This window comes from Cyprinus carpio, chromosome B15 (assembly GCF_018340385.1).
Source record: "Cyprinus carpio isolate SPL01 chromosome B15, ASM1834038v1, whole genome shotgun sequence".
In the NCBI taxonomy this organism is placed as follows: Eukaryota; Metazoa; Chordata; class Actinopteri; order Cypriniformes; family Cyprinidae; genus Cyprinus; species Cyprinus carpio.
In genome coordinates this window covers 12,742,549-12,770,259 of record NC_056611.1, presented here as the reverse complement: position 1 = coordinate 12,770,259, position 27,711 = coordinate 12,742,549, and the positions used below count along the sequence as shown (strand labels likewise).

Here is a 27,711-nt window from a genome sequence, read left to right as displayed (position 1 = left end):
GACAGGATAATCTCTGTACATGTGTTTCTTTTCTTGCCCGCATTGTGTAGTGGGTGTTTTCTGAAACTGTGGCGATGCTACTTGGCACATGCCCATCGTTCTCCCCTTCCGCTGAAAGCAGATCCGCTCAGAGTCACAGATCTAACAACGGGAGGTGAATAGGACGATGACTGCGGGAATATCTTCTAGTTGAATGGGCTCAGCAGGACTCTGGTGTAGGAGTCACGTGCATTGCTGTTGAAGCCCAGTGTGAGACCACAGGAGGCCGATGGAGGAGAGGGAGTTTGGTAGCTACAGGAAGTGAAAAACACTTGGATTGGCCCTTCATAGAGAAAAGCTGCACCCCTCTACAGTGCATCCCGTCCCAAGAGTCTGCCTCGCAATCATGTTGGTACAAGCAGCTGTGTCACAGGTTTTGGGTTTTAGTAAGTAGTTTTAGCATTAAGTAACAAGTTGTGTTGGCATGTCTCAATAAGGTCAGTGTGACTGTTTTGGGACAGTTGATGGAGCAATTCTGCATTTTCTCTGCATCTTGTATGTGTCTTTTGAATACATTTGGTTTTCTGCCTTCTATTAGTTAAAATGGGTTAATGTTCAAGAAATCAAGTAATGTTCTGCACCACATTACATCATTTTATGGTAATCTTTTGTTTTAGTAAATGCTAGCAAAATCGAGGCAGGCAAATGTAATAATAAATGTACATTTTGCATGTTCAGAAGAAGCGAGCTGCCTTGTTGTGCGAAAAATGTAAACAGGCTTATGTAAGTAAATTGCTCAGTGCAAAGAAAGAGACGTAATGGGAACTTGGTATTTGTTCTTTATTTCATGTGTCTAATACTTGAAAAGTATTAAAATGTGCAATTAAGTTGCGATTAATCATGAGTTTACTCATGACAAACATGTGATTAATCGCGATCACATAATTTAATCGACTGACAGCCCTAATATACATATACATACACACACATCCTCATTACAGTAATAAACAGCATCAATCAACAACAGGGTTTTTATAGTTACATTTTACCTTTCCATTGTTTACCTTAAATAAATCCATGAATAAGTAAATAAATAAAGTCAATTACACAATATAAAGGAAGTAGCTATAAGAAAAATTATGAATACAAAATTGAATACACAGCTGGGTTAAATAATAAAAAAAAAAAAAATGTAAATGCGACACTGCAGGCCAGAGTTGAGTATTTCTAGTTTTCTCTTAATTAGGGCAAAAACAAGACCCTATATTTTAATAAACCGATGATGAGGTCCTGAAAATATCACACATTCAACATAAGTTCTACCCATTCATCTGACTTTCAGTGTCTCAGAATAACATCCACGAATCATAACTAGACGGCACCATAACATCTTTCTTCTTGAGGCATATGCACATTTTCTGGTGCAATACCCAACATACACAAAGCAGGATTTTTGCATAATTACTGAGAGTCTTATTAACAAATTATATTATTTCCTCCCAAAATGCATCCCCAGTTTCACATTCAGTAGGCTAATAGGGCCTGTGCTTAACTGTCATAATTATTTCACCATTCAAAAAACCCTTAATGGTTCTAAAAATACACTTTATTTTCTTCAATATATAATTATTTCTCTTTTCATCCGTTTACACTCACTTTCTCAGAGAGAGAGCTTCTTTCATTACTACTCAAGCATGTTTGATCCATTTGTGGTTGAACAAATGGCCTGTGCTCGGCCCGTGTTTTGTTTGAGCGAATGTAATGTATAGTTAATGTCCACTGTGGTTGTTTAATGGTCACAGCAGGGAGTATTGGCACATCGAAGGCCTTGCTCTGAGTAAAGCAGAGAAACAACACGAACGGCTGTAGACGAAGGTTATTAATGACGGCTGTCACTAATGTTTGTTGTTTTTGCCAATGGCACGTCTCTGAGGCCATTATTGTTGCTGTTGTGAAATGAAATCTGCTGTATTTCATCATGCGTGCAGCAGAAACACAGCTCGGAGGTTTCCAAATGAGTCTGCAGCCCTCCAGAGAGTCTGTGTAAATGTTGCCATTACATAGAAATGAAAAAAATTAATAACACGCAAGTACTTTAAAGAAAAGCCCACACTTTGAAAATATGCAGACTACCTGAGATTTTTAAATGAGGGAATCGTGTTCCCCGACAGCTTATCATCACAATGTCATGAGAACAATCACTTGATTCATTCTGCATCACTTGCAATGGAAACTCGAATTGCACAAGCGCAAAATAAAAGGAAATTGGAAGTAATTTGCCATAAATCATCATTATTTCGAGAAGGGTAACAGTGACTGATGAATGCAGGGATGCAGCCGCTGTGATTAAGGACCATCATCCCCTGCAGGATTATGCTAATCGGGTGAATTGTGATGCTCTCTAGCTTGTTCTCGGTTTGCCAGGCTGCGCTGCTATGAAACAGAACCCAATGCTGTCTGTAGGCGTCGTAAATGTTTTAAGTCATCGTTTGCTAGCGAGAGCTGAATGCCATTTGGTTTCTTTGCTCATTTTCAGTATTTCCTTGTGCTGTGCTTCTTTTCATGTTGCGGTGTATAGGTGTTCCTGTGATATTTTCTGCATATGCAGGTGCACACAGAAATGAAATGTTACTCGGGAGAAATGCTGTAGAGATGTGTGACTGTATTTTTACAATTTTACTTCAAAATAATACCTACAGTAACACAGTAGCAAGTGTATTTTGTGTACGTGTCTGTTACAAATAACTGCTGGGCTGGTGTTACTTATAAATCTGTCATGATCTAATTGGCTTTAATTTACAAAGATTGTTTCAAAATCATTTTGTTTGGACAAAATGTGATGTAGGATGTAGTGTTTTTTTTTTTTTTTTTTTTTTTTTTTTCATCACTTTAATCCATTCAAGTAATTTTATGGACCAATTTGTTGACCACTATTTATTTGTACTGTTGAAGTTTTATTTTATTATAAAAAATTTTTTAATTTTTATTTAAATAAACATTTTGTTTTTAAATGTATATTTATTGTATATTCATTTAATATTTTATTTAATATTTTTATTTGATTTTATTTTGTTTGTTTTTTTGTTTTGTTTTAAATTATATTATATTTTGTTATTTGTTATTTTTATGTATCTTATTTAATGTTTTATTTAATGTTTTATTTTTATTATAAACAAACAGTTTTATAAATAATTATTTTTGTTTTGTGTATTTAGTTTATTTTAATTTAAATGTTTTATTTTTTTAATATTTATTTTCTTTTGATGAATTTATTTTTTTTATATTGTGTATTTATTTTGTTTATTTTAAATTGTATTTATTTTTATTTTTTACTTTTGTTTTTATTTATTTTTATTTTTTAATTTTATTTTATATTTTATTTTATTTTATTCAAGCATCATTTAAAGAGTTTTTTTTTTTTTTCTCTTATTCGAAACATACTGACATATCTGCCCATTTTTGAAGAAAGTCTTTGACCTTTAAAACATGTCAGCATTCATCACTGTCCATGTACTTCCTTAATTGGCTGTTTTCATCAGGTTCAGGCTGTGAGTTTTTTGTAGCCTCACTGAACTGATGGGCAGCCGTTGACATGGCTGATCATGGAGCTGACTTTCATTTCGTATTACCCATCTCCCTCATCCAGCCACTCATACAGCTGTCTCACAGCCTGCGGGCGAGCTTTGTTCCCTCACGGCTCCCCTCGCGACTCACTGCAGATCTCTGAGCCCGAACTCACAGCTCTGTCAGATTCAGAGGTGTGTGTAAGGTTAAGCAGAAGTGTTGATACTTGAGACGTTCACAGTTAGTGCCCTTTAACCTCACTGTTTTTGCAGCATAGGCCGTGTACGCTTCAGGCCAGAGTGAGAGATTTGGGTGCAGACGAGCCAGTGATTGAGCGCTGTTGTCTATGGCAGTGCTGCAGGTTTGTGTTGGAGCGATTGTCTGGACACAATCCTTCAGGCTTAGAGAAACAGAGTAACACTCTTTGACTGCCTGTTCACATCTAAACTCTCCTCCGGTGAAAACATTTCATCAACAGTAGTATTCCCTTTTTTTCAAGGGGCTTTTCAGCCAAAATTATTATTTTTTAGCATATCATGTAGTTAAGTTGAGAATTACATCAGCTAACAGTCCTAGTCTTTGCATGTGTGTCTAGCATTTTGGTAAATCATTCATGTCCGTGGCACCTGCCTTTCAAGCGCTATGTTTCGCATCAGTCCGCTGCAGTTACTGTAGTTTACTTTCATAGGAGTCTTTCATCTATTAGACCTTCGCATGTCCACGTCCTGAATAATTGACCAGGTTTGTTCTCACCAGCAATGGATGAAGACAGCAGCAGCGCCCACAGCCACGAGACTACACGAGCAAACGGCTCTGTCGAGCGAGGTTTAATCGCTGGCTTTTTAGCCCGTGTGCCACGCTTTCACTCAGACTACAGAAAGAAAAAGCGCTCCCCTCGAATTTCCTCAGATGCCAGTCTCTTTAAAGTTGAATCAGCCCTGTAGTTGTTTGATTCTGGCCCTTAGCTAATTCTTCGTCGGCTCGCCTCGGCTGCAGATAGCACTTACTTCAACTCGCCACATTTCTCAGTCTCTTTATACTTCAGAGCGAGTGGAAGACGTTTAAACTCAGCCGCTTGTTTCGTAGCCTATTTTTCAGCCTCACGTGGACTGTTTAAAGATGGGAAAGTATCGATTGTATCTCTAATGTTTAAAAAGGCAAAATAGCTTTGGAACTAGAGGAATGAGCTGAGATGAATCATCATCTCTCTCTTCACCACAAACATTCCCAATAGTCATATTCCTTTTGAATATCTTTTGATTTCCAGTGTCTCATCTCAGTCAATGTGTGTCTTTTCTTTTTGTAGATGAAGCTTTGGAACAAGTACAAGGTGACTAGTATTCCTTCTCTGGTGTTCGTCGATGCTGCCACAGGGAAGGTGGTGTGTCGGAACGGCCTGCTTGTAGTTCGAGATGATCCAAAAGGTGAGTACCAGGCTTCATTTTTCACCCACTCATTCTTTACAGGGGTTTAAAGGAAAGTTCACCCAAAAATGAATACTCATAGGGTATGTTCCAAACCCTTGTTGAATGTGAATGGAGAATTATTTGAAGAATCTTCACAGAGCTCTGTGGTTTATAGTTTAAGCTTCAGAAATGACACAATACACTAAAAACGCCTTATAAAAATGTCCATACAACTTGTGTGCAATATAATCTAAAACCAAAAGTATACTTATGTTTTGGCGCAAAAGTATGGTTCAAGCAACTTGAAACTATTTGATATCTTTAGAAAAATATTTGTATGGACAAAAGTTGTATGGACTGCTTTTATGGTCCATAAAATATATATTCCATTTCTTCCAAACAGACCAAAATTTGATGACTGGATCGTTGATTTAGTGAGTTTGATTCATTCATATGAGCCAATTCTTTTCAATGAATATCTAAATGATTGAGTCATGAGTCGGAGTTCAATATATAAATAACTTTACTAGCTTACATGTTGTACACCTCCTTTGTGAAAATTCTCCAAAATTACTACTTTTGTGTTCCACAGAAGAAAGTTGTACAGGTTTGGAACAACATGCCAGTGAGTAAATCATTTATTTGTAGGTGAACTGTCCCTTTAACTTGACATTAGCATGCTCAGGAATTCAGATTGCATACTTGACTTGGCACCACGGCACATGGCTGTCCTTCACTGCTCTCCACCCGTCTGTGTGGTAATGATATTTGAAGAGCTCCAAGCATTTGAAGCAGCTTGGGTGTCATGCAACTTTCTGCAGGTGAAAGAAAGGCAGGGATCCACTGCATTTCCGTAAAAACATTCGTATGGTGGAATTTGTCAGGTGATCAACATGACTGATTCACCTCCTCGGCTTAATGAGCCTCGGCTCCAGCACTTATCAGCAGTAAGAGTAAAAAATGAACTAAGTGTCGTTCTCAAACACCGGGACGCAGGATTGATGACTCAGCTTTCTGTGTGATGACATAGTCAAGAGCTTTTGTTTGAAAGCATGTGTGGACGGGGAATATTCAGTGTGTTTGTACAGTGTGAGTGTGTGAACATGTGCACAGTAGCAGGTTCAGAGGGCAGAAGGTTTGAAGGGGCCCTTGACATAACAAAAGGCCCCGGCTGAATGTGTGGGAGTTTCAAAGCGCACCAACAGCCCAGCGCTTTTGTTCTTTCTGACTAATGAAACCCGTAACAAAGAATAAAGACAATTTTGTCCTGTGACCATGTTGTTAAGTTCCAAATTGGCACAAAAAACATGAAAAGCATCATAAAAGTGGTCCATACAATTTAATTTCATGATAAACATCCCACCAGTAAACTGTCAACTAACGAATCACTACAACTGGATCCAAATTTTTCCCATGAAACTGGTCCTATTTGCATATCAGACAGGTTTATTTATAAATAAGTGATTGATTCATGAATTTAACTATAGAACCAGATCAGTAAATGAATTATTCACTGATACTGCAAATTCTGATCATTCTGGTTCTTTTCAGTTAACAGATTGATTGTGTTTGTAAATCAGACTGTCATTTATTCAGTGAGTTGAACTTGAGAATCAGATCAGTAAATTATTTTCTGATTTTGATCATCCTGATCTGAATTCTGTTAGTTCTGTTTCTTTTCAGAAAACAGACTGGTTGTGTTAGCCAATAAAACTGATTATTTCATGAATCTGAGTGATTGATTCAGTGAGTTGAACTTGAGAACCAGATCAGTAAATGAATCATTCACTGATTATGACCATTCTGATCTGAATTCTGATCATTCCAGTTCTTTTCATGAAACAGATTTGTCCTGTTTGCAAATCAGAATGATTCGTTTAGGAATCTGAGTGGTTGATTCAGTGAGTTAAACTCAAGAACTAGATCATCAGACTGATTTATTCATAATTCTTAGTGATTGATTCAGTGAGTTGAATGTGAGAACCAAAGGAGTGAATTAATCATTCTGATTGGAATTATGACCATTTCAGTTTTGTTTAGTGAAGAGATCCTGATCCTGTTTACAAATCAGACTGATTAATTCAGGAATCTGATTGATTCAATCATGAATCAGAGTTCTATTGAATGACTGATTTGGTTGCTAATGATGGTTTCTATTTTAATTAGTTATGTAATATTTAGGAGAAATGGAGAACGAGTGCCCCAACTCAAATTTCTGGTGCAGTAAAGGGAAATGTAACTTCCATCTCACATTAAGACCAGATATTTGCATCATCTCCCATCGCCTCTGTCGCAGTGTTTGATATCCATGAGCTGTCAAGATCCAAAGGAGAGACTCGTGTGCATTATAAATATATGAATGACATATGCATGTGCTGCACTGGCAGTGGAGAAGGAGAATTGTGTGACAGTAATCAGAGTCCTGCCTCTGCTCTGCTCTGCTCCCACCCGTCCTGCAGGCCTGGAGTTCCCCTGGGGGCCGAAGCCCTTTGCGGAGGTGGTGGATGGGCCCTTGCTCAGGAACAACCGACAGACGACAGACAGCAGTGCCCTGGAGGGATCCTATGTGGGGGTTTACTTCTCTGCACACTGGGTGAGTGCTCTGTGCTAGTGTTTCTAACCTAGCTGTACTTTGGAGACAAAATCACGGTCAATTTAACCTGCACAATCAGATCTCATATTATAAACAAATATTTTTGTTAAATACTTGTTTTTCTAAGAATACCATTATAAATAGATTACAACAACTAATGATTTAGTTATACTGTAGGTAACTAAAACCTAATATTTTTGTAACCTGGGCATTCTTTGGAAATTAAATTGCAGTTGATTCATCCTATACATCTGATCTGATGTGCTAATTTTTGTTAAATACCATTAAATAATTAACTGCAATAGCAAAATTAGGTAACTAATAGGCTTATTATAGTGAACTAAAATCGTGAAAAAAAAATAGAGCTTGATATAAAAAAAATGTTGTTCCGTAAAATAAATTTATATTATATATTTACATATTAGGGGTGTAACGATATATGATTTCGTACCGAACCGGTACGGACATCTCGGTTCGGTGCATGAGGCCTTACAACGAATACAAGAAATTCACCCCCAATCCAGAAGGGGGCAAATACCGTGAGTTGTGCACTTGAAAACAAAGCCCACTAGACAGTGACCATGTGCTGATTTTGAACGCTCTCTCACTGACAATGGAGTAAACTTTAAAGGCTTGTGCACTCAACTGTTTACGAAATGGAGCTTTGTGCTCGTGTATCCTACCTCTCTCTTTCGGCACAAATTCAAATATTTGCAAACTATTATTTATGATGTAAATTATAGGCTTTGTACTTCAGTCGCGTTCCAGTGCTGACAAAGAGGTGGGCATGCTGATGTTTGGTTTTCTGTATTTTGTTTTGATAAAGTACCAACTGCGCTGTGAAGTTAGCAATGCTGGAACTGATATGTTGTGTGTGTGTGTGTGTGTGTGTGTGTGTGTGTGTGTGTGTGTGTGTGTGTGTGTGTGTGTGTGTGTGTGTGTGTGTGTGTGTGCCGGCGCAATCACTTAAACTGTTTCCTTAAGAATCAACTTTAAACACTGTCATTTATTGTCTTATTAATACTGCATCACTGTAAAAGGTATACTTTTATTTGTGTACACTCACAATGAAAACAAAACGTGCTTTTGTAAAATAAAGAAAAAAATACGATGTCACTTTCTGCCATTTGAGTTTCCTTTCTGTGAACAAATGCGTGTCACAAATGAACTGAAACTCAAAATATATATGCTACGTTACGTCGCACTGTTTTTTTTCTCTTGTTTATCTGTAAACTAAATCAAATATATTTAAAGTATTTATTCCTTGTATGTATGTATATATGTACTGCAGTTTTTATATATATAACATTATAATATAATATTTAGTATTTTCATATCTAGGTGGGAAAAAAATTAATTTGTACTACTGTCTGTTCAAAATAAATAAAAAGAAACCTAGGATAGTAGATTTGTTGTTTTTTTTCCTGTTGTACCGAAATCGTATCGAACCGTGACCCCCAAACCAAGGTACGTACCGAACCGTGACATCTGTGTACTGTTACACCCCTATTTTATATATGTATACAGTATATATGTGTATGTATGTGTGTGTGTGTATTTATATATATATATATATATATATATATATATATATATATATATATATATATATATATGTATTTATATATATATATAATAGCATTTTTATTTTAATATAGTTTAACTAAAACTAAAACCATAAAAATCTAAATTAAAAAAAGAAATAAAACTTAAAAAAAATATATTAATGAAAAATTTTCTTTCAGCTAGATGTGAAGACAATCTCACTGATACTAAAATAACAAAGGTTTATAACAAAGTAATTACTATAAATTACAGAAACATTTTAAATTGAAAATAACCAAAAAATGAGTCATGATTCAGTGAGCGAGGCTGTATAATGGCAGATTCATTCCTCCAATAACTCGTGCAATTTTGAAGCTTTTTCATGAATCTTTCTGGTTGACTCTCTTAAAAGAATCATGTCATAATTATATAATCATTTTTCATGATCCGGAAATCACAGTTGAGTGGTGTTACAGTGTGAACTACTGTTCCTCTTGGGTTTCCCACTATCTGAAATCTTTTCCACAGAAAGCCTGCTATTTCCCACTGTAAAAGTCACTCCTAACACTCAGGCCAGTACGTGACGCACTCATTCACATTCACAGAGGAACGGTCTCCTGACTGACAGCGAACACGGGCACTCCTTGTGCCAGTCCACAGAGCTGCAGCCACAGTAGCGGGAGCTTGTTTTTCCAGTTCCCCCCTTTTCCAAACCCAGACAAATTGTGAAGATGAGCCACAAAACCAGGCTATATATTTCAGTTTATTATTCCAGCACCGCATTAACCAGCATAAAGTGAACCTCTATTAAAGTGACTTTTATAAGACTAAGTATGCTTGGATGTATTGTTTCCGTTAATATACTAATGCCTCCCTTTTTTTCTTCATTTGAAAATGACCTCAAATAACCGGGAGGAAACAGAGGGGGAGTTTGCTTAATTGGAGTGATTTTTTTAAATTGTAATTTTTAATTTTCTACAGACTGAAATCATCTACAAAGTCTGATTGGCTGGCTCATGAGTATGAATAACTTAGAGGGATAGTTCACCCAATTTTGTCATCAATTACTTCACCCTCATGTCGTTCCAAACCTTGTGTTTCTAACTTCTGTGGAACATAAAAGAATCATGTTAATAGTCAAAAGGTTTCAGTTCCAATTTACTTCCATTGTATTTTTGTCCATACAAAGTCAATGGGAACCAAAACGGTCTTCAGAATATCTGCTTTTATGTTTCACACTACAGTAAAATAAAAAGAATACGGGCTTGTAACAACATAAAAGTGAGTAAATGATGACGCAGTTTTCATTTTTTGGGTGAACTATCCTTTCAATGCCACATTTGGCTGATCCAAACATTTTTGGTTGTAACCTTCTAAAACGTTTATAAATTCACTGCACTTTTTAGTTTGTGATTCATGTGGTGCTGGTAAATTATATTAAATTATCATTTTTTTTACTATCAATCACAGTTACTTTTACTATTGAATTACATTATCCTTAATCATTACAAATAATTGTGGTTACATTCATGAAACAGTTAACAGTATATGACAGTAAGATGTATACATGCATTAACTTGATCAGAAGTGACAGTGAAGAGGTTTAAAATGTTACAAAAACAAGGAAAATCTGTGCAAAGGATTTAAATTTGGTAAATGAGTACTACAACATACTAGTAGCTGGAAGCGTTAATCAGATCCACCTAAATATTTGATAGAGAAAGGCAGAAGGGCCCGAGGATGTTTAAACTTTGTGAATGACAGGCGTTTGAGTTCTGTGTAAATCTGCTGAGCTTTCGTTCAGTGTGGGCTTGCCGGTAGCCAAAGTCTACGCAGGGCTGGAGAGCTCTGAGAGCTGAGTGAAGTATGTCAGGCTGTGTGTAGCACTCTTGTGAAAAGAGAAAAACATGCAGCACAAAATGCCTCCAAGCCATAAAAGACAGGATGAGTTTAAAAGCTCTTCCAGGCCCTAGTCACATTTGTTTTGTTTTGTTTTTTTCTTGAAGGAGTGCTGAACTGCAGGGAGAGTAATATTAAGTGCTTTGGGCGCTCACAAGGCCACTAAGTGCTGTTTATTATCAGAAACCCTTCAGGAGATCTCGCTATAACTTATGTATGTGTTTATGTGTGTGTTTTCTTTCACAGTGTCCTCCTTGTCGCAGTCTAACCCGAGTGTTGGTGGAATCGTACCGGAAAGTGAAAGAATCAGGGCACAAATTTGAGATTGTGTTTGTCAGTGCTGATAGGTAAGAAGCATGCACACACACACACACACACACACACACACACACACACACATATATATAACTTTTTTTAAAGATTATTTTCAAGATATACTTTCACTAGGGATGCACTAATTTTTAAAATACTGATCTTCGTGATTTTCATGTTATGATAACCGATAAATCGGCAAAATTAAATATCCAGTATCGGTCTATATACAGATATATAGGATTTCAACTGATAGCAATAAGTTCGAATCTCTAATATTGGCTATTAACTCACTCCAATATCTGACCCTGGACCACAAAACAAGTCTTAAGTCGCTGGGGTATATTTTTAGCAATAGCCAAAAAAAAAACATTATATGGGTCAAAATTATTGATTTTTCTTTTATGCCAAAAATCATTATGATATTAAGTAAAGATCATGTTCTATGAAGATATTTTGCAAATTTCCTACCGTAAATATATCAAAGCTTAATTTTTGATTAGTAATATGCATTGCTAAGAATTCATTTGGACAACTTCGAAGGCGATTTTCTCAATATTTAGATTTTTTTGCACCCTCAGATTCCAGATTTTCAAATAGTTGTATCTCGGCCAAATATTGTCTGATCCTACTAAGCTTATTTTTTCGGCTTTCATATGATGTATAAATCTCAATTTTGAAAAACTGACACTTAAGACTGGTTTTGTGGTCCAGAGTCACATATACTGTGCATTCTGAACTTCCACACATAAAATCGTACATATTTGTACATATTTTAAAGTTGGAGGACACTTTAAACACACAATGAAGATTGAAACAGCTTTTTGTTTTGTTTTGTGACGCAGGTCAGAGGAGTCATTTACGCAGTATTTTAGCGAGATGCCGTGGTTGGCGGTGCCGTACACAGACGAGGCCAGACGCTCACGACTCAACAGACTCTATGGAATCCAAGGTACGTCTGTGGACTTTAACTCTGGCTCAGGTGGAAGTGTGTTTGTTTGATGTAACAGCATGTGGTTGGATGTCATACAGCTGACCCTGCCAGGAACTGCAAACTGAGCTGTAGGACCTCAGGAATGTAGGCGGCTAATCAAGTTTACTTTACTGTTACTGTTCCCCACCTCTCGCTCTCACTCAGGACAAAAAATTAAATCTGAAAACAAAAAAGAAGCATTCTGAAGGGTATTTTAACTGTTTCTATACATATAATAGGAGTCAACAGGGTCCAAAACAACACTGGACCAACATCGACTTTCACTGTATGGACAAAAACACATTATGAAGACATTCTTCCTTTGTGCTTTGAATGGCATGTGGGCTATTAAAGAATAACTGAATTTAAATCTTTAATATAAACATTTCTGCTGTAATTAGCTGCCACAGTGTGCCCAAAAACTCAGGACCAGGTATCATATGACCCCTTTAAGAGTCAAAAAAAGTCTCTTTCGTTTTGCTGTGGTCTCTTCTCCATTGGGAGTGGATGCATTGAGAGGGAAAGTACTGGCTTCATGCCTATCCGGTCTGGAATGTGTGGAATTCATCTTGGATGAGTTGATACTGACTCCCCCGTTCCTCCACCTCCAGCCTGGAGTCGCTGTGTGAGTCTGATAAGGCCACTAATACTGCAGTCTGATTTCTATCTCAAAGAGCGTTTGAGAGCGGACGGCCGTACGGAGAGATCGGTGTGACCACAGGCCGTCTGACTGTGCCCTTGTGTGCTGGTGTTGTGCTTGGGGTGTGGAGGACCTTTGTGTAGCTTAAAACAGTTCAGCTCCACTTACTGTACCTTTAAACATGCTAAGGCATGTCAAAAACAATAATACAAAGTAATAAAATGAGCCGTCCTTTAATTTAATCACCATTTTGTCACTAGTCTGAAAAAAGTGGAACACTAACAAAACTCCAACAGCTTTACAATAAAATGTAAAAACATTTTTCAAGCATTAAAGCATAAATACAGTAACATATTATGAACATTTTACAAATTATTGTAAATTACTGTAAATTTTACAGTATGTCTGACACTTAACTTTTAAAGTAGTATGTTATCATTATTCATAAGGAACTAACATGAACGATAGTACACTACTGTTTAAGTGATTTTTGAAAGAATATTAATGTAAATAAATTAAGGTTTAATTTATTTAATTAAAGATACTATAAAAACAGTAATATTGTGAAATATTATTACACTTTAAAATAGCTGTTTTCTATTTGAATGCATTTTAAAATGTAATTTATTCCTGTGATGCAACGCTGAGTTTTCAGTATCATTACTCCAGTCTTCAATGTCACATGATTTTTCAGAAATCATTTGAATATGCTAATTTGCTGTATTTATTTGAAATAGACATCTTTTGTAACATTGCAAGTGTCTGTACGGTCACTTTTGATAAATTTAATGCATCTTTGCTGAACAATATAATCGATTTCTTTAGATTTTTTGAATGGCAATGTATACATTAATAAATTTGATTGATTAGATTTAACATTGTAGGCTTGAATCCTATAAATACACTAAATTACAGCCAATTAGTACCTATTTGATGTTTAATAAATGTGTAACATTACATTTTAAAGTAATTTTTTGCTTGTGGCACTATTGAATCATATCTCGACATTTAATAAGTATAAAGAATATTAAAGAATGTTGTCGTTTAACCTTTTCCAGGTATCCCCACGCTGATTTTACTGGACACAGAGGGTCACATGATCACGCGACAGGGGCGGGTGGAGATTCTCAATGACCCCGACTGTCGGCTCTTCCCATGGCACCCGCGACCCGTGCTGGAGCTCAGCGAATCCAACGCCGTGCAGCTGCATGAAGGGCCCTGCCTGGTTCTGTTCGTAGGTGAGATCATTGCAGAGGAGCACTCGAAGCCTACTGACTCTTCACTTCCCTTTTCTAACTACTATGCTAATTCATCATCTTCCTCTCTTATCTCACCGTTTTTAACCTCTCATTTAGATGCTGAGGAAGAGGGAGAGCTGGAGCCGGCTAAGGAGCTCATCCAGCCAATCGCAGAGAAGATCATGGCCAAATACAAGGCAAAGGAGGAGGAGACGCCACTGCTCTTTTTTGTCGCTGGGGAGGTATGTTTGTCTATTTATGTATGTAATCAAACAATTAGGTGAAGTTCACAGTAAACAGTGGTTTAGATCTTTCTTTGAATCAGTTTCGGTCTGAATGATTCGTTCATTAATCAAACTGATCCAGACTGAATCTGCAGCGGTTCACTGGGTATGAAGATTATCAGTGAATAACACGTCTAGGTTTGTGCAGTTTATATTGAAATATTGCTAATGTACAAATTGTGCTATTCATTTTGCAACGTCTTTTGATGATTTTGATATGAATTCTTCAGAATGTTATAAAAAGTCATACATTTTTTTCGCGAAGAAAAGCCTGCGTGTGTGACTGTTACTTGGCATTTGTTTTTTTTGTTTTTTTTGTTTTTTTGCTTTTACAATTTAGCGTGATAATAATAACAATAATGCTCACATTATTTTTAGAATTGAAATAAAATTAAATATAATTAAAAATGATTTTACATTATAGTATTGCATATTGAATTACACGTAACACATAAAACATCATATTTAGGTCTGTCAAATAACCATTTCACTTTAGAAGACTTAGAATATAGTGCAGAAGTTATATAGACTACTTTTCTGTTGAATTTATGGTGCTTTTGCATAATTTCTTTCATCACTGAAGCTTAAAAACTTCAGTGCCGCTTTATTCTAATGCATAAATTCAAGAGTGAACAGTACATTATTCAGAATTCAACCTTTCAAAAATAAAAAGGTCATACAGGTTTGCCGCAACAAAGTGAAAGTGAGTAAATAATGACAGATTTTCCATTCTTTGGGTGAACTGTTTCTTCAGGGTTTTTATTGATTGAGATTTTGAAAATGTTTTTTTCTTCTCTGCCACAACAATCAGAATGTTTGCTTGCTTTTACACACATGTGTGATGTGCCATCTGTTTCTGTATATTTGTGTAAAACAATCCTTCGGGAGGGTGGCCTGCAATCACCAACATGTACATGCAGTAAATAAAAGGAGCTGCAGTTGAATGGCAAGCACATGTAGCACAAGACTCAAATCCAGAGGGTGCCAAAACAGCTGTGCCCTTCTCTCTCTTTCTCTCCCCCTCCCTCAATATTTTTTTTCATCTCCCTGATCTCCTCTTCCTCTTTCAAGCCTGCATGCCAAGAGGGAGGAAAGCCAACATTTTCATAACTCTTATCTCCTGTTTTCTCTGTGACCTTTATGTGAAGTCATGTAGAGAGTGACAGCATGCTGTAATTAATAGACGATTAGCAGCCCCTTTCTTTACGTTTCCCTTCTCAATTTAGCTTTCTTGCCACTGTTCAGTCTTTGTGTGTGTGTGTGTGTGTGTGTGTGTGTGTGTGTGTGTGTGCGTATAAACAATTTTCACTTAGAAATTGCTAATAAGTTATTAAAACAGCAGATCCTCAGGATGGCATTTGGCTTGAGGTTTGAGCAGGCATTCCCTGCACACGTTATTAAGCTGTGCATGTTTAACCAACCTATACACTACACATTTACCAACATCTGACATTTTAAACCCTAAAAGCGCCCAATGTAGTTCCTTACTCTACTATTTTTGTTTTCTGTTTTGTTTTGCTGTTGTTTTGTTTGGTTTTGTTTTTGTGTTTTGTTTTGTTTTGTTTTGTTTTCTGTTTTGTTTTGCTGTTGTTTTGTTTGGTTTTGTTTTTGTGTTTTGCTTTGCTTGTGCTGGGTTTTGTTCTATTTTTGGTTGTTTTTGTCTTCGCTTGCATTTTGTTTGGTCTTTTGTTTAGTTTTTTGTTTGATGTGTTGTGTTTTGTCTTGTTTTGTTGTGGTGTTTTATGTAGTTTTTGTTCACGTTGCTTTTTGTTGGTTGAGTTTTGTCTTTGCTTTGCTTGTGTTTTTTATGTTTGATTTGTGTTTTGGCTTGTTTTGTTTTTAGTGTTATGTTGTTTTTGTTTGTTTTGCTGTGTTGTGTTTTTTTTGTCTTGCCTTGCCTTTTTAGGTTTTGTTTTCATTTTTTTATTGTCTGTTTTATTGTATTTTTAATTGATGCATATTGTTATACAAATTATGACATTGCACAGACAATGGTAATATGCAGTTATATCACACTAATATCACACTAATCTCTTGTTAACACTTTAAAGTTTAAGTCTTGTGGTGATACTTTTGCAACACGTGTTTAAATGTTCATCCTGGCACAGTGCCTTTCCCCATAGACTTTTATTGTAGGTTCATTACTGTAAATGCTGTTTATATTTGTTTTTTCAAACTGGGGGCCAAAATTATTTCCTGTGGTAATGGGTGTGTGTAAGTTGTGGGTTTTATTTATTTATTTTTTTGCTTAGCTTTCAGTTTTTATTATAGGTTAAGACATTTACAAAAAACCTAACAATAAAATAACAACATACTTTTAGACAGTATTGTATACGTGTTTAATTTTTTTCTAATAAAACCCACAATATTTTTAAATTTTATATTTTATTTTATGATTTATGTTTGGGTTTAACCTAACTTGGTCTAAACCAGAACATTTCTTTAAAGGATTTTCGACCAATGTTTTTGTTTTTATAAACCAGCATACCTCAGATGCTGTCGATAGACCATAATTCGTATTTAACAGAGTATAATCCTTTAATCAGTGACGTAATACCCGATCAGATTTTGGCAACAAGACGCATTCTTTCACTGATGGCTTTTATTTATTTCCAATGTGCAATTATATGAACCTAATGTCTGGTGCAGCGCACAGCTAGAACACTGTTGGGTTCAGATCAGAGCTCTCAGATAACCAATCAGCACGGGCCATTCATAGTGAGCTAGCCAATCAGACAGCCATATCTCTGCTTGCATGAGCAGATGGCTAATGCTTGTGGAATGCTACAGGCCCACAATAGGCAGAATAAACTTAACGTTGTAGGGCCGGTGCAATTTGGTAAACATACTGGCCCTTATCACGCTAGCAGCTGGAGGCAGCCACAGGCTGACCCTTTGTCTCCACACGGTGAGCTCAGAGCTGGAGGCGGCGAGGGACTGTGTGTGTGCGCCATAGGGCCGCCGGGGTTGAAGAACAGTTTACACAAGGTTAGCTGCTCCACAAAAGAAGATGTATGGCTTACCATAGACAGACAGACAGCCTGAGAGATGTAATCTTTTCATATCTAAAAGCTTGGAAGGGTTACACTGACAGACTCCGTTTCTCTCTATATTTGCTTCTGCTGATGGACGGCTTTCGCTGATCTTTATCTATCTGCAATCTTTACAAGAGAGTATTTAGCGCAAGTCCCAGAAACAGGCTTTTCGCGTTGTAATATATGTCACATTTTGACAGCCATTGGCAGTGATTTTCTCGTTGATCGTTCCGAGTTAATCCGATGCAGTGTGTTGTGGGTTCACATCGGACAGCGGAATGCATCTGGAACGTGGAAAGGGAAGTGATTATGGGTAAAACCACCAGTGACCCCATGTGATCTACTTTTCCTGCTCCATAAAACAGGAAATCTGTAGTCATCTAAGGTTGATTCCCCACCCTTCGTATTGCTTGAGCGTTGAGGATTTCTGAGTATTTTTTAGGTTAGTAACAATGATGTTAGACTTCAAATTTCAAATAGCCACATGTAAAATGCTTAGTTTTTCTTCATTGTAACAATACTGCTGTCCCATCTCTTAGAAGTTTTGTTTGAAGTCGAGGTCACAAACTTTCTGTTGCCCTACATGTCCTTTTTAGGTAGCAAAAACGGCACAACGACTCTTTTACGGGCCCAAGATCTGATTGTGCGGTTTAATCCATGTACTGCTGTGGAATAGCTCATAGTTTCACTGCGAGCCAGTCACAGATGAAATAAACGAACCCAAATCTCTTTGAAACTGTTGTACTGCCCTCTTGTGGTCAAAAATGCAAGCATGTCTTGTGTTATAATGCCACACGTGAGAAATTGCTGTGCCGTTCTTCCAAGGCACACTCATTTGGATGACTTTACAAGGAGAAGTATAATCGATTTGAATCAGAGAAGTAAGAGATGATGACCTTTTGCTTCTAGAAAGATTATTTTTGGTGGAGAAAGTAGGCACTTTCAGCTCTGTACAGCTTGACATGACATAAATATAAATAATAGATTATAACAGATCAATAGAATAATAGATAATAGAATAATAGTAATAGATTAATAAAAATCTAATTGTTTAAAGTGTATTCAATCAATATATATAAAATATTGAAACCAAAAAAAAACAAAAAATAAAATAAAAAAAACAAACACATCAAAAAAAATACAATATAAAAAAGTAAATCATTGAGAACATAGTATAATAGTGAGAACATGACTGATAGTTTGTAATGTAAATCAAAATTATTTAAAAAAATATAGCAAACTACTCACATAAAATTCTTTTAAGTATCAGATTTATAATGGGGAGCAAATCATAATGCTGATGATGATTGAGAAATTAACAAATAAATGTTCCATTTGTCATAACTGATGCTCACATTTCAACATAAACATAAAAAAGTGCATAATCAAGGAAACTTGAGGTGTTTCAGTCAAGAAAGTGTTCATCTTTCTTATGTTTACTTTTATAAAAATAAAGATTTAACAGCAAAAAGGAATCACTACCTGATGGTGGACGTTTTTAGAAATGTATGTATCAAATATGATACAGTAGACTTTATATGGTTACAATATGTTATAATGTTGTTTTTAATGTGGTTGTTCTGTTTTTCCTCATTTGTAATGCTTTTAGATAAAAGTGTCAATAAATCACGATACACTATGTCCACAAACAAAAGAAACAGCTCTTGAAGGATACTTGCCCCTGACAACATATATGAACAAAGCCACATATATGCCAAACCATAAACATCCAATTTACTCTTTAATTCATGTATATGTTAAATTAGTTGTTTGTATATTTTGGTAAGCAGCATTTATGGAACTGCCGTGGGGTTTCTGAGGTATTAAGATCAAACCACATCTTAAAGAAAGACTGCAGAAGAGATTTGGAAAATAAAATCACTCCGCCTGCCTTTGTTACCTCACAAACACATATTTAGGGACCCCCATCTGGAATAATGGGAATTTTTTATTCCACACTCACACAGTGTGATTCATCTCTCTGAAGTTTCCTGGGGTTGTAGTGCCTCAAAAGCAACAAGGTGGGTGACGCGATGTTTTTGTACCCCCTCCTGGTCCTCCTCTCTGTGGGGACTCTGCTCCGGATAGATAGGGTAGAAAGAGACTCCCCTGTCTGTCGCATCACACTGGTTTTGAGAGAGCGAGAGCTTTATAATGCAGTTTTTCGTTTCCCTGTGTCTCCATGGTGGTTATTTCCAGTTCATTTCTTCCCTTTTTTGTAGTCATTTTGCTCTTCACAGACAATAATAATCACTTCAGCTGATGTTTTCATCTCCTGACAGGACGATATGAGCGATTCCCTGCGGGACTACACCAACCTGCCTGAGGCCGCGCCTCTCCTCACCATCCTGGATATGTCGGCCCGCGCCAAATACGTTAAAGACGTGGAGGAAATCACACCTGCTGTGGTAGAACAGTTTGTTAGTGACTTTCTGGCCGAGAAGCTCAAACCGGAGCCCATTTGAAGTCCTTGAACTCCCTGCACCCTGTTACCCGAACCTCCATGTGGCCCTTGACCTCCAGGCGTGCTCTCTCTTCTCCTCCTGTCAGACTGTTCCAACAGAAGCGTACTTTGTATTGACATTTTACTTCTTTTAATACGTGCCCCTCCATCTCGAAGTGGCCGCCTCCTCCTGTGGTGCCTTGCATTTACTACATGCAGATTTTTACGTTGATTGTCTTTTGCCGTTACATTTAGAGATTAGATTGACCCCTGCAGCTGCAAGTGAACACGACTTTGTTCCGATTTGCTTTTATTGAGATTTTTATCAAGTATTTCCTTCTATCCTTGGATATTGTTTCAAGAATCAAGAGCTTAGATTAAATATAGCTTGGTAGATGTATTATTATTATTATTTCCAGACACTGCACATTTAACGTGGCCATATGTTCTGTACGGCTGTGATTCTCTACGTATGGGTGCTGATAAATATGCATACATGAACAAGCTGATGTTGATATCCTTGTATAGAAGGCACTATCTATTCTTCGTGTGGCTGCCGCTGTTTATTTTTAATGCAGTTGTCTCTAGTTGATACTTTAAAGGTCTTCGCCCACCTTCTTGTTGATATTTGATGTTGAACGACTGATCTGTTCCCATCTCAAACATGACATTTAAGTGGATTTTCTGTGAAGGTCCCCTGTATTAAAGCGGTCTATGTTTTTTGAAGGCACAATAAACAGCATCTAATTGCAAGCTTCTTTATGAAATGTAGCCAGTTAAAGCACAGTCTGTCTGTCCTCGGTTGTGTTTGAAATAACCATTAAAACTCACTGTTTAAAATGCCTCTGTTCTCTTTATACTTGGGACTATGTTTGCAGTTCATACTACCCTACTACTCGGTTTCTGTAGTATGCATACTGCGTGCATTAAGCAGATTTTCTGATAATAATGTCATATTACTCAGTTGACCTTTTAAATTTTGCCAGGTCATGCGATATACAACCAGAAATACTGAAATATCCCACAAAGCAATGTACTTCCTTCAATCTTCCATTTCCACTTACATAAATGCATACGTTGTACATATATAATGATGATAGTTTCAATTTTTTTCATACTGTACATTATAGTTTTTTCACAGAAACCTGGAAGTCTTGCCAGAATAACCATATGCCACTTGCTTAATTAAACATGTAATGCAATGAGGTCATGCATCAGTGTAGCAATAGCCTGATACTGTTTAAAATGTTGGTTGCATATTGTTTGACATAGTTAAAAGAATAGTTCCCTCAAAAATGAAAATTTGCTGAAAATGTATTCACCCTCAGGCTATCCCAGATGTAGTCGAGTTTGTCTCTCAAACAAAACTTGTATAGAGAAATATAGCATTACATCACTTGCTCACCAATGGATCCTCTGCAGTGAATGGGTGCCGTCAGAATGAGAGTCCAAACAGCTGATAAAATCATCACAAAAATACACATGACTCCAGTCTGATTGTTTGAAATGAAAAGCTGAATGTTTGTTTATAAGAAACTAATTCATCATTAAGATATTTTTATCTTCAAACCATTGCTTCCAGCTAAAATAGTGCAGTGAAAAAGTCACCACGTCTGAATCAGGAGAGAAATATGCAGTTTACAAGCGAAAACAGTCCAAAAGAGGAACATTATGGATTATGAACTCATAATTTGGCCAGAGGTGATTATTTAAAGTTACAAACTCACAGCTTTTTGCTTCACAACACCAATTAATTGATGGATTGGAGTGGTGTGGATTACTTGTAGATTATTGTGATGTTTTTATCAGCTGTTTGGACTCTCATTCTGACGGCACCCATTCACTGCAGAGCATCCACTGGCGAGTAAGTGATGTAATGCTAAATTTCTCCAAATCCATTCAGTTCAAGAAACAAACTCATCTACAACTTGTATGGTCTGAGAGTGAGTACATCAAAACACACAATCGTCCTCCACTGGATAAAAAACTGTTTAAAGCAGTCAAAAGGCACAATGATAAATGGACAGTACTGGTGAAACATCTTTAATACGTTACAAGAAAAACACTCATTTGATGATTTTAGATCGTGTTCTTCGCCGTGTTTTGTCCAAAAGCTGCAGAAGCTGCCGTCTGCCTTCAAACAGCAGTATACTAGCAGCCATTGCAGAGTTCAGGCTCTCCACTCCTGGAGCCATGGGCACAAACAGCCTTTTGCCCTCTGTTTCCACAGCCAATCGCCGACCCTCCAGACTCAGTCCATGCATCTCTCCACCAATGAGCAGTGCCGTGCTCCTCTGAGCCCAACTCTCATAGTACACCTGAGGCTTCAGACACGGCAGTGAAAGTTCATCATCGGACTCTTCATCAGAGTCACTTTCACTGTAGTCATCCAAAGAACCTTTTTCTGTTCGTCCCGGAACTGGAGCTTTTATACTGGTATCTGCTACATGGACAACCACGTCTTTTGGTAAGTGCTTGTAAATTTCATCCCAGTCTAAATTAGGAAAGACCGGAAGACGGAAATGAGCTCCCATTGCTGCGCGAAGAACCTTGGGCTCCCAGGCGTCCACACAACCTGAGAAAAAAAATAAAAAACGCCCAGTGATTAGAGTTTATTGTAATGCATCCAGTCATTTTTGACCCGGAAATTATTTCGAAAACTTTTTAAAACAAAAAAACAACATTATTATAGTAAACTAAACTAAAAAAAAAACATTACAATAAAAATAAAATAGTGTTTTTTGTTGTTTTTTTAAGTATTTTTTAAGAGATATAGCTATCTAAAATAGATAACTATTTCATTACCTGGATATCTGTAGTGACTTTTCACATGATATAACGCAGATTTTGAGCTAGATTTGTCTCAAAATACATTTAGTCCCTTACATCTCACACATTTTTAGGACTGATTTTTTTTTTAAAAAAAATTACAAAAAATAATAAAAAAATAATGAATCACACACAAACATAAACATATGCACACACAAACACAATATGAACAGACAAATTTTTTTTTACAAATTTTAGAAAAATATATTTATGTTGTTTTGCCAGAATATAAACAAAAAATTATATAAAAATACAAATTTCATAAATTTGGACTTTTAGGTAGTCATGATATGAGAAATTTAATTAAATCCATTGTTTTCAATTGTTAATACTGGTAATTCTCATATTATATTAATTACATTTAACAATATATCCACATAAAATGTATCATAAATATAAAATTATTATTGCATTACAGCTCATTTTGCTATAGTTTAAGTATTATTTAAAGTTCCAAAAATGTTCTAGTTTTTTAATTAAAAAAAAGGTAAGTGTAGTAATAACAAAGTAATATGCAAAACCTCACATTTACTCATTAATGAGAAGTTCTTCATATAAATACGTTTATTTGCTGAAACATATTAAGTCATGTCTGTTTAAAAAGTTTACAAACTGACCCAGAATGTGAAAATAGGCTGCAGTGTTTTATAAGTTAATAAGGTTTAAGTATAATAAATGTATTACACACCTTTGGTAAGGAGAACGCGCTCACAGCCAGCAGCTGCTGCGCAGCGTAAAATAGTCCCTAGGTTCCCAGCGTCATGTATATTGTCACATAACAGAAACAAAGGAACCGACTGAAGACGCGTGTCTTTTGGAAACACCAGACGCAAGGCATCCGGTTTAGAGAATATAGCTGCGATTTGAAGGAAACAGTGTTATTTATGATGTGTTATAAACATTTAGATGTGAACTCGGTTTATAAAAGAGTCAGCGACGCACCTATAACCCCCTGAGGAGTGACCAGGTCAGACCAGGTCTTCATGTCTTCATATCTGACCTTGATGAGCTTGGCCTGCTGTAGTTTATCTAGAGGAAGCTCCTGCAGTCGCTCCACCGCACTGAAGAAGAGCATCTGAGGAGCCGCTCCAGCAGACAGAGCGTCACAGATCAGACGCCTCCCCTCCAGCAGCACCTTACCTTCCTTATCCCGAAACGCTCTGGACCGGGCGACACTGGCCACCTTCCTGAGGGCAGAGCGACAGATCTCTTAAAACTACAACTGTGCAACTTGATAAAAATAACTAAAATGTTACTGAGAGAGTGCAAAACAATCCATCTTCCAAACCAGGTGTTTACTTTACCCTAATACACTTTGATAAACCTATAAAAATGATTCATATTTCAGACCTGTCGGGATCATTCGAAACAACAGACCCTTCAGGGAATCACCGGTTGTGAGGTATTATAAGAGGTGTCCTGGATGTGTGTGTGCACATTTATTTGCACAGAGGAGCAGAGCAGAAGCACAACAGAAACTATTTTCTTCCGACCCCACACATTTACAGAGTAACTGCATAAAAAAATATGCATTTTTAATAATACAAATGGTATATCTTTTATTTTATAATTATTATTTACTCCTCAACAATACATTTATGCTCCATTTTGGGGTATATGTGGTACTTTCTTTTTTTTTCTATTTACTGCAAAATTGTTCAACTACACCATTAGTCTGCATATGAAAGAAAAAACACAAAGAAAACATTTATATATAGCAAAATATATTAAAATCTTTATTTTATTTATTTTTTTGTCAAAGGTTAGAAGTTCTTGTTTGAAATATTATTATTTTCATTATTATTATTATTATTATTTTAATTAAGGAAAGTTTTAACATCACCAAACTTCAATGACTTGTAAATAAAGGTATAGTCATTTTAGACACTTCCACCAATTACTTCTATCCATATAGTGTTAAAGAAGGGGGTGTCCCAATACTTCTGTCCATATAGTGTATATAGTGGTGCTCCTCTATTAAATACACGAAAATCAATAAATAACCAAAAGAAATTAAACGTAAACTAATCAGACATCTTGCCATTTAAAACTCAGTTGATGTATTTTTCTAGAATGCCGATAAATCGGTGTCATAAGTAGTGAGTTCCTCACGCGAGTGTGTTGTCTCCAGCAGGAGCCTTCTCGAAGCGCAGCCCAGAGAGTTTGTCCTTCATCTGTGGAGACTCTTCTGCACATTCAGAGACATGTCCACTCCACTGCTGCCTGCAGGCTCTCTCTGAGACCTTCTCTCTGTGTTTGTCCTTCTGTGTGAACTGCTTCTGGGTCGCTTCATTTGATTTAATCAATCTCTCTCGTTCGCCATCAGGATACAGGACCGCCACGGGTCTCCGCCGGAGGGCTCGGACATACCGCCTCGGATTCACCGAGACCCGCTGGTTATTATGTCCTCTGAGTAATAAATTACGTGCCCCGAAAATAACAAATCCACGAGGCACGTTATACACGAGCGCTGCCATCTTTGTTGACCGCCCATCGCCTGCGTCACAGGGAATGAACTACGGATGTCCGATTCGTGAATCATTCTTCTGAGTCGAATCTTTTTTTAAGAGTTCACCGCGGTGCACTCTTAGTTCGCAATGCACTTATACAGAAAACAATTTGGTCAGAATGTTTAATGTTTGTCCAATTTTAATTTGTAAGTGACTTATCTAAGATGTTTATTATTTTTTTTATTTTATTGTTTTAACACTTAAAAGAAGATACAGGAAAATATTACATAATTAAGTTATGTTTTATAATTTAATTTATGTTATGAATTCTTTATTCATCCTTTGTGTCTTCTTAAGACGTGAATTTATTACTTTGTTGTTGTTTACCCTGGCTGGTTGCATATACTTTTTTGTCTGCCTCTTTTCTCTTCTCTGTATGTAATTATCTGTATGTAAAATACTGTTTAATAAAAGTCGATATCGATACTTTAAAACAGTTCGATATCGATACTTTAAAAAGCGATATTTGAATCAGTTCTTTGAGACGAACTGTTCATTGGAACCGATTCGCGTGGTTGACTCAGTGCCCCTGCCCCACTGTACCACGTAAGAATTCACCAAGAAATGTGTTATTAAGATTCAATGCAACATGTTATCACATGTTATTGTGCATTACAGTATATTAAAAATATTGACGTAATGTGCCCTTGTTTATAATGGCATTGAGAATGCGCGTTGAAATGAAACTAATTATTTTGGTTTATTCTGTGGCCTTATTTTTATTTAACTAAAGCTTAGTTACCTGTATAAACCTGTATCAAATTCTCAATATTAGCTTACGCATATAACTTGTTTTCAGTCCATATGATGGAAAATGGAGTAAAACCATGGTAGGCTTTGGACCAGAAGATGACCACTTTGTTGCAGAGTTGACCTATAATTATGGAGTGGGTGAATATCGCCTTGGCAATGACTTTCTGGTAAATGACATTATTATCAAAAATTTATAACTTGAAACCACACATAAAGTAGGATCTAAACATGTGAAACCATAAAATATATATATACAGTAATGATGATTTTTCGCACCAAATATCATATAAAATGTCAGATTCTACAACATTCCTCAGCCACAAATGAAATGTACATAAATTTGTGTGACTAATCATGTGAACTCTCTTGTGATCGTGCTGGATAACATGATCATCATCATTTTTCAGTTCAGCCTTGAATTGTCATAACACATTCAATAATTTATATTTATGTAATAAATTAGAATAGAAGAGTTTTCACCAGCAGTTTTAGACTTTTGGCCCCCACTGCATGTTTTCTGTTAAATGGGATCCTATCTAAATAAAGCTGTGAGTCCCTGTGCTCTCCAGTATTAGGGTCTCACTCTGCAGTCCAGTCAGGCTGTGAGTAATGCTAAGAGGTTAAACTGGCCTCTAACACAAGTCGAAGAGTCTCTCTTCATGACTGATGCTCTGGGAGGATACCGCTTCTACCTTATAGACAAGGAACAGCCGAACTTTGGTGGGTATCTGCACTAACTGTGTGTTATAATAGGGATGTGAGAACTTCCTTTATGAAATATGGAAGTTAATGTATGTGTTAACTGTAGTAGTTGTGCCATTGTATACTGACTCCTAACTGATTGTTTCTGGTCCTGGTCCAGAAAGTCTCTCTGGCAGTGTCTGATCTGCAGCGTTCTGTTCATTATTGGTCTGCTCTGCTGGGAATGAAGGTTATTGAGAAAAATGAGGACAAAAAGATTGCCTTAATGGGCTTTTCAGATAATCAGGTTTGGCTGAAAATAATACATTAATTATAATTTATGAGGGCATGCCACTCACCAAGACCTAATGAATTCAAGCTTCGGGTTTGGTTATCCTCTTTTTATAAAACTTATATCAGGCCCTTACGGAAGAAAATTAATTTATACATTACTGTATATTAGTGCTGTCAAATGATTAATCGCATCCAAAATAAAAAATGTTGTTCATGTAATATATATGTGTGTACTGTGTATACTTATTATATATACATACATATACATGCATATATATATATATATATATATATATATATATATATATATATATATATATACACACACACACACATTCATGTATATACTTAAGAGAAATGTGTTGTTTATATATAAAATACATTTATACATTATATAAATTACATGAAAATAAATACATGTAAATATTTTCAAAATATATCTTGTATATCTGTGTATTTATATATACATAATAAATATACACAGTATGCACAAACACACACACATATATTCTGTAAACAAAAACTTTTATTTTGGATGCAATTAATCACGATTAATCGTTTGACAGCAGTACTATATAAACGTTTTTTGGAAGAAATAAATATTTTATTCAGCAAGAGTATGTTAAATTGATGAAAAGTGACAGTAAAGACAAAATATTTCTGTTCTTTGTATTCATCAAAGAATGCTTGGAATGACAAAAATTGATCATAATAAGAAATGTTTCCATATTAG

General features: G+C 36.3%; 2 protein-coding genes across 2 annotated transcripts in view; one reads left to right on the top strand and one right to left on the bottom strand.

The window, feature by feature from the left end:
* The window catches only part of nxn (nucleoredoxin), a 64,056-nt gene extending 43,303 nt beyond the window's left edge, over positions 1-20,753 (top strand). The window contains exons 2-8 of the mRNA XM_042739277.1: positions 4,850-4,967; positions 7,409-7,542; positions 11,233-11,333; positions 12,144-12,250; positions 13,970-14,149; positions 14,267-14,391; positions 19,751-20,753. Of these exons, the coding sequence (XP_042595211.1) occupies positions 4,850-4,967; positions 7,409-7,542; positions 11,233-11,333; positions 12,144-12,250; positions 13,970-14,149; positions 14,267-14,391; positions 19,751-19,933 (948 nt within the window). The 3' untranslated portion in view covers positions 19,934-20,753. The remainder of the gene's footprint in view (positions 1-4,849; positions 4,968-7,408; positions 7,543-11,232; positions 11,334-12,143; positions 12,251-13,969; positions 14,150-14,266; positions 14,392-19,750) is intronic.
* A 1,180-nt stretch (positions 20,754-21,933) lies between these two features.
* LOC109104212 (rRNA methyltransferase 3A, mitochondrial-like) lies at positions 21,934-25,260 on the bottom strand. Its single transcript, XM_042739276.1, has 4 exons — positions 24,853-25,260; positions 23,683-23,927; positions 23,429-23,596; positions 21,934-22,486 (listed from the first exon to the last, which is right to left on the bottom strand). Exons 1-4 carry the CDS (start codon positions 25,215-25,217, stop codon positions 21,978-21,980), a joined length of 1,287 nt encoding a protein of 428 aa, XP_042595210.1. The 5' UTR covers positions 25,218-25,260; the 3' UTR covers positions 21,934-21,977.
* Positions 25,261-27,711: the final 2,451 nt, after the last annotated feature.

What these genes read in the sequence shown, in the direction of transcription:
- LOC109104212 (XM_042739276.1), bottom strand. Translation starts at nt 25,217, where the DNA reads ATGGCAGCGCTCGTGTATAACGTGCCTCGTGGATTTGTTATTTTCGGG. An exon ending in GCTGGAGACAACACACTCGC is followed by an intron (nt 23,928 to 24,852) that starts GTGAGGAACTCA and finishes CTCTGCCCTCAG; the next exon opens with GAAGGTGGCCAGTGTCGCCC. An exon ending in CACTCCTCAGGGGGTTATAG is followed by an intron (nt 23,597 to 23,682) that starts GTGCGTCGCTGA and finishes TTCAAATCGCAG; the next exon opens with CTATATTCTCTAAACCGGAT.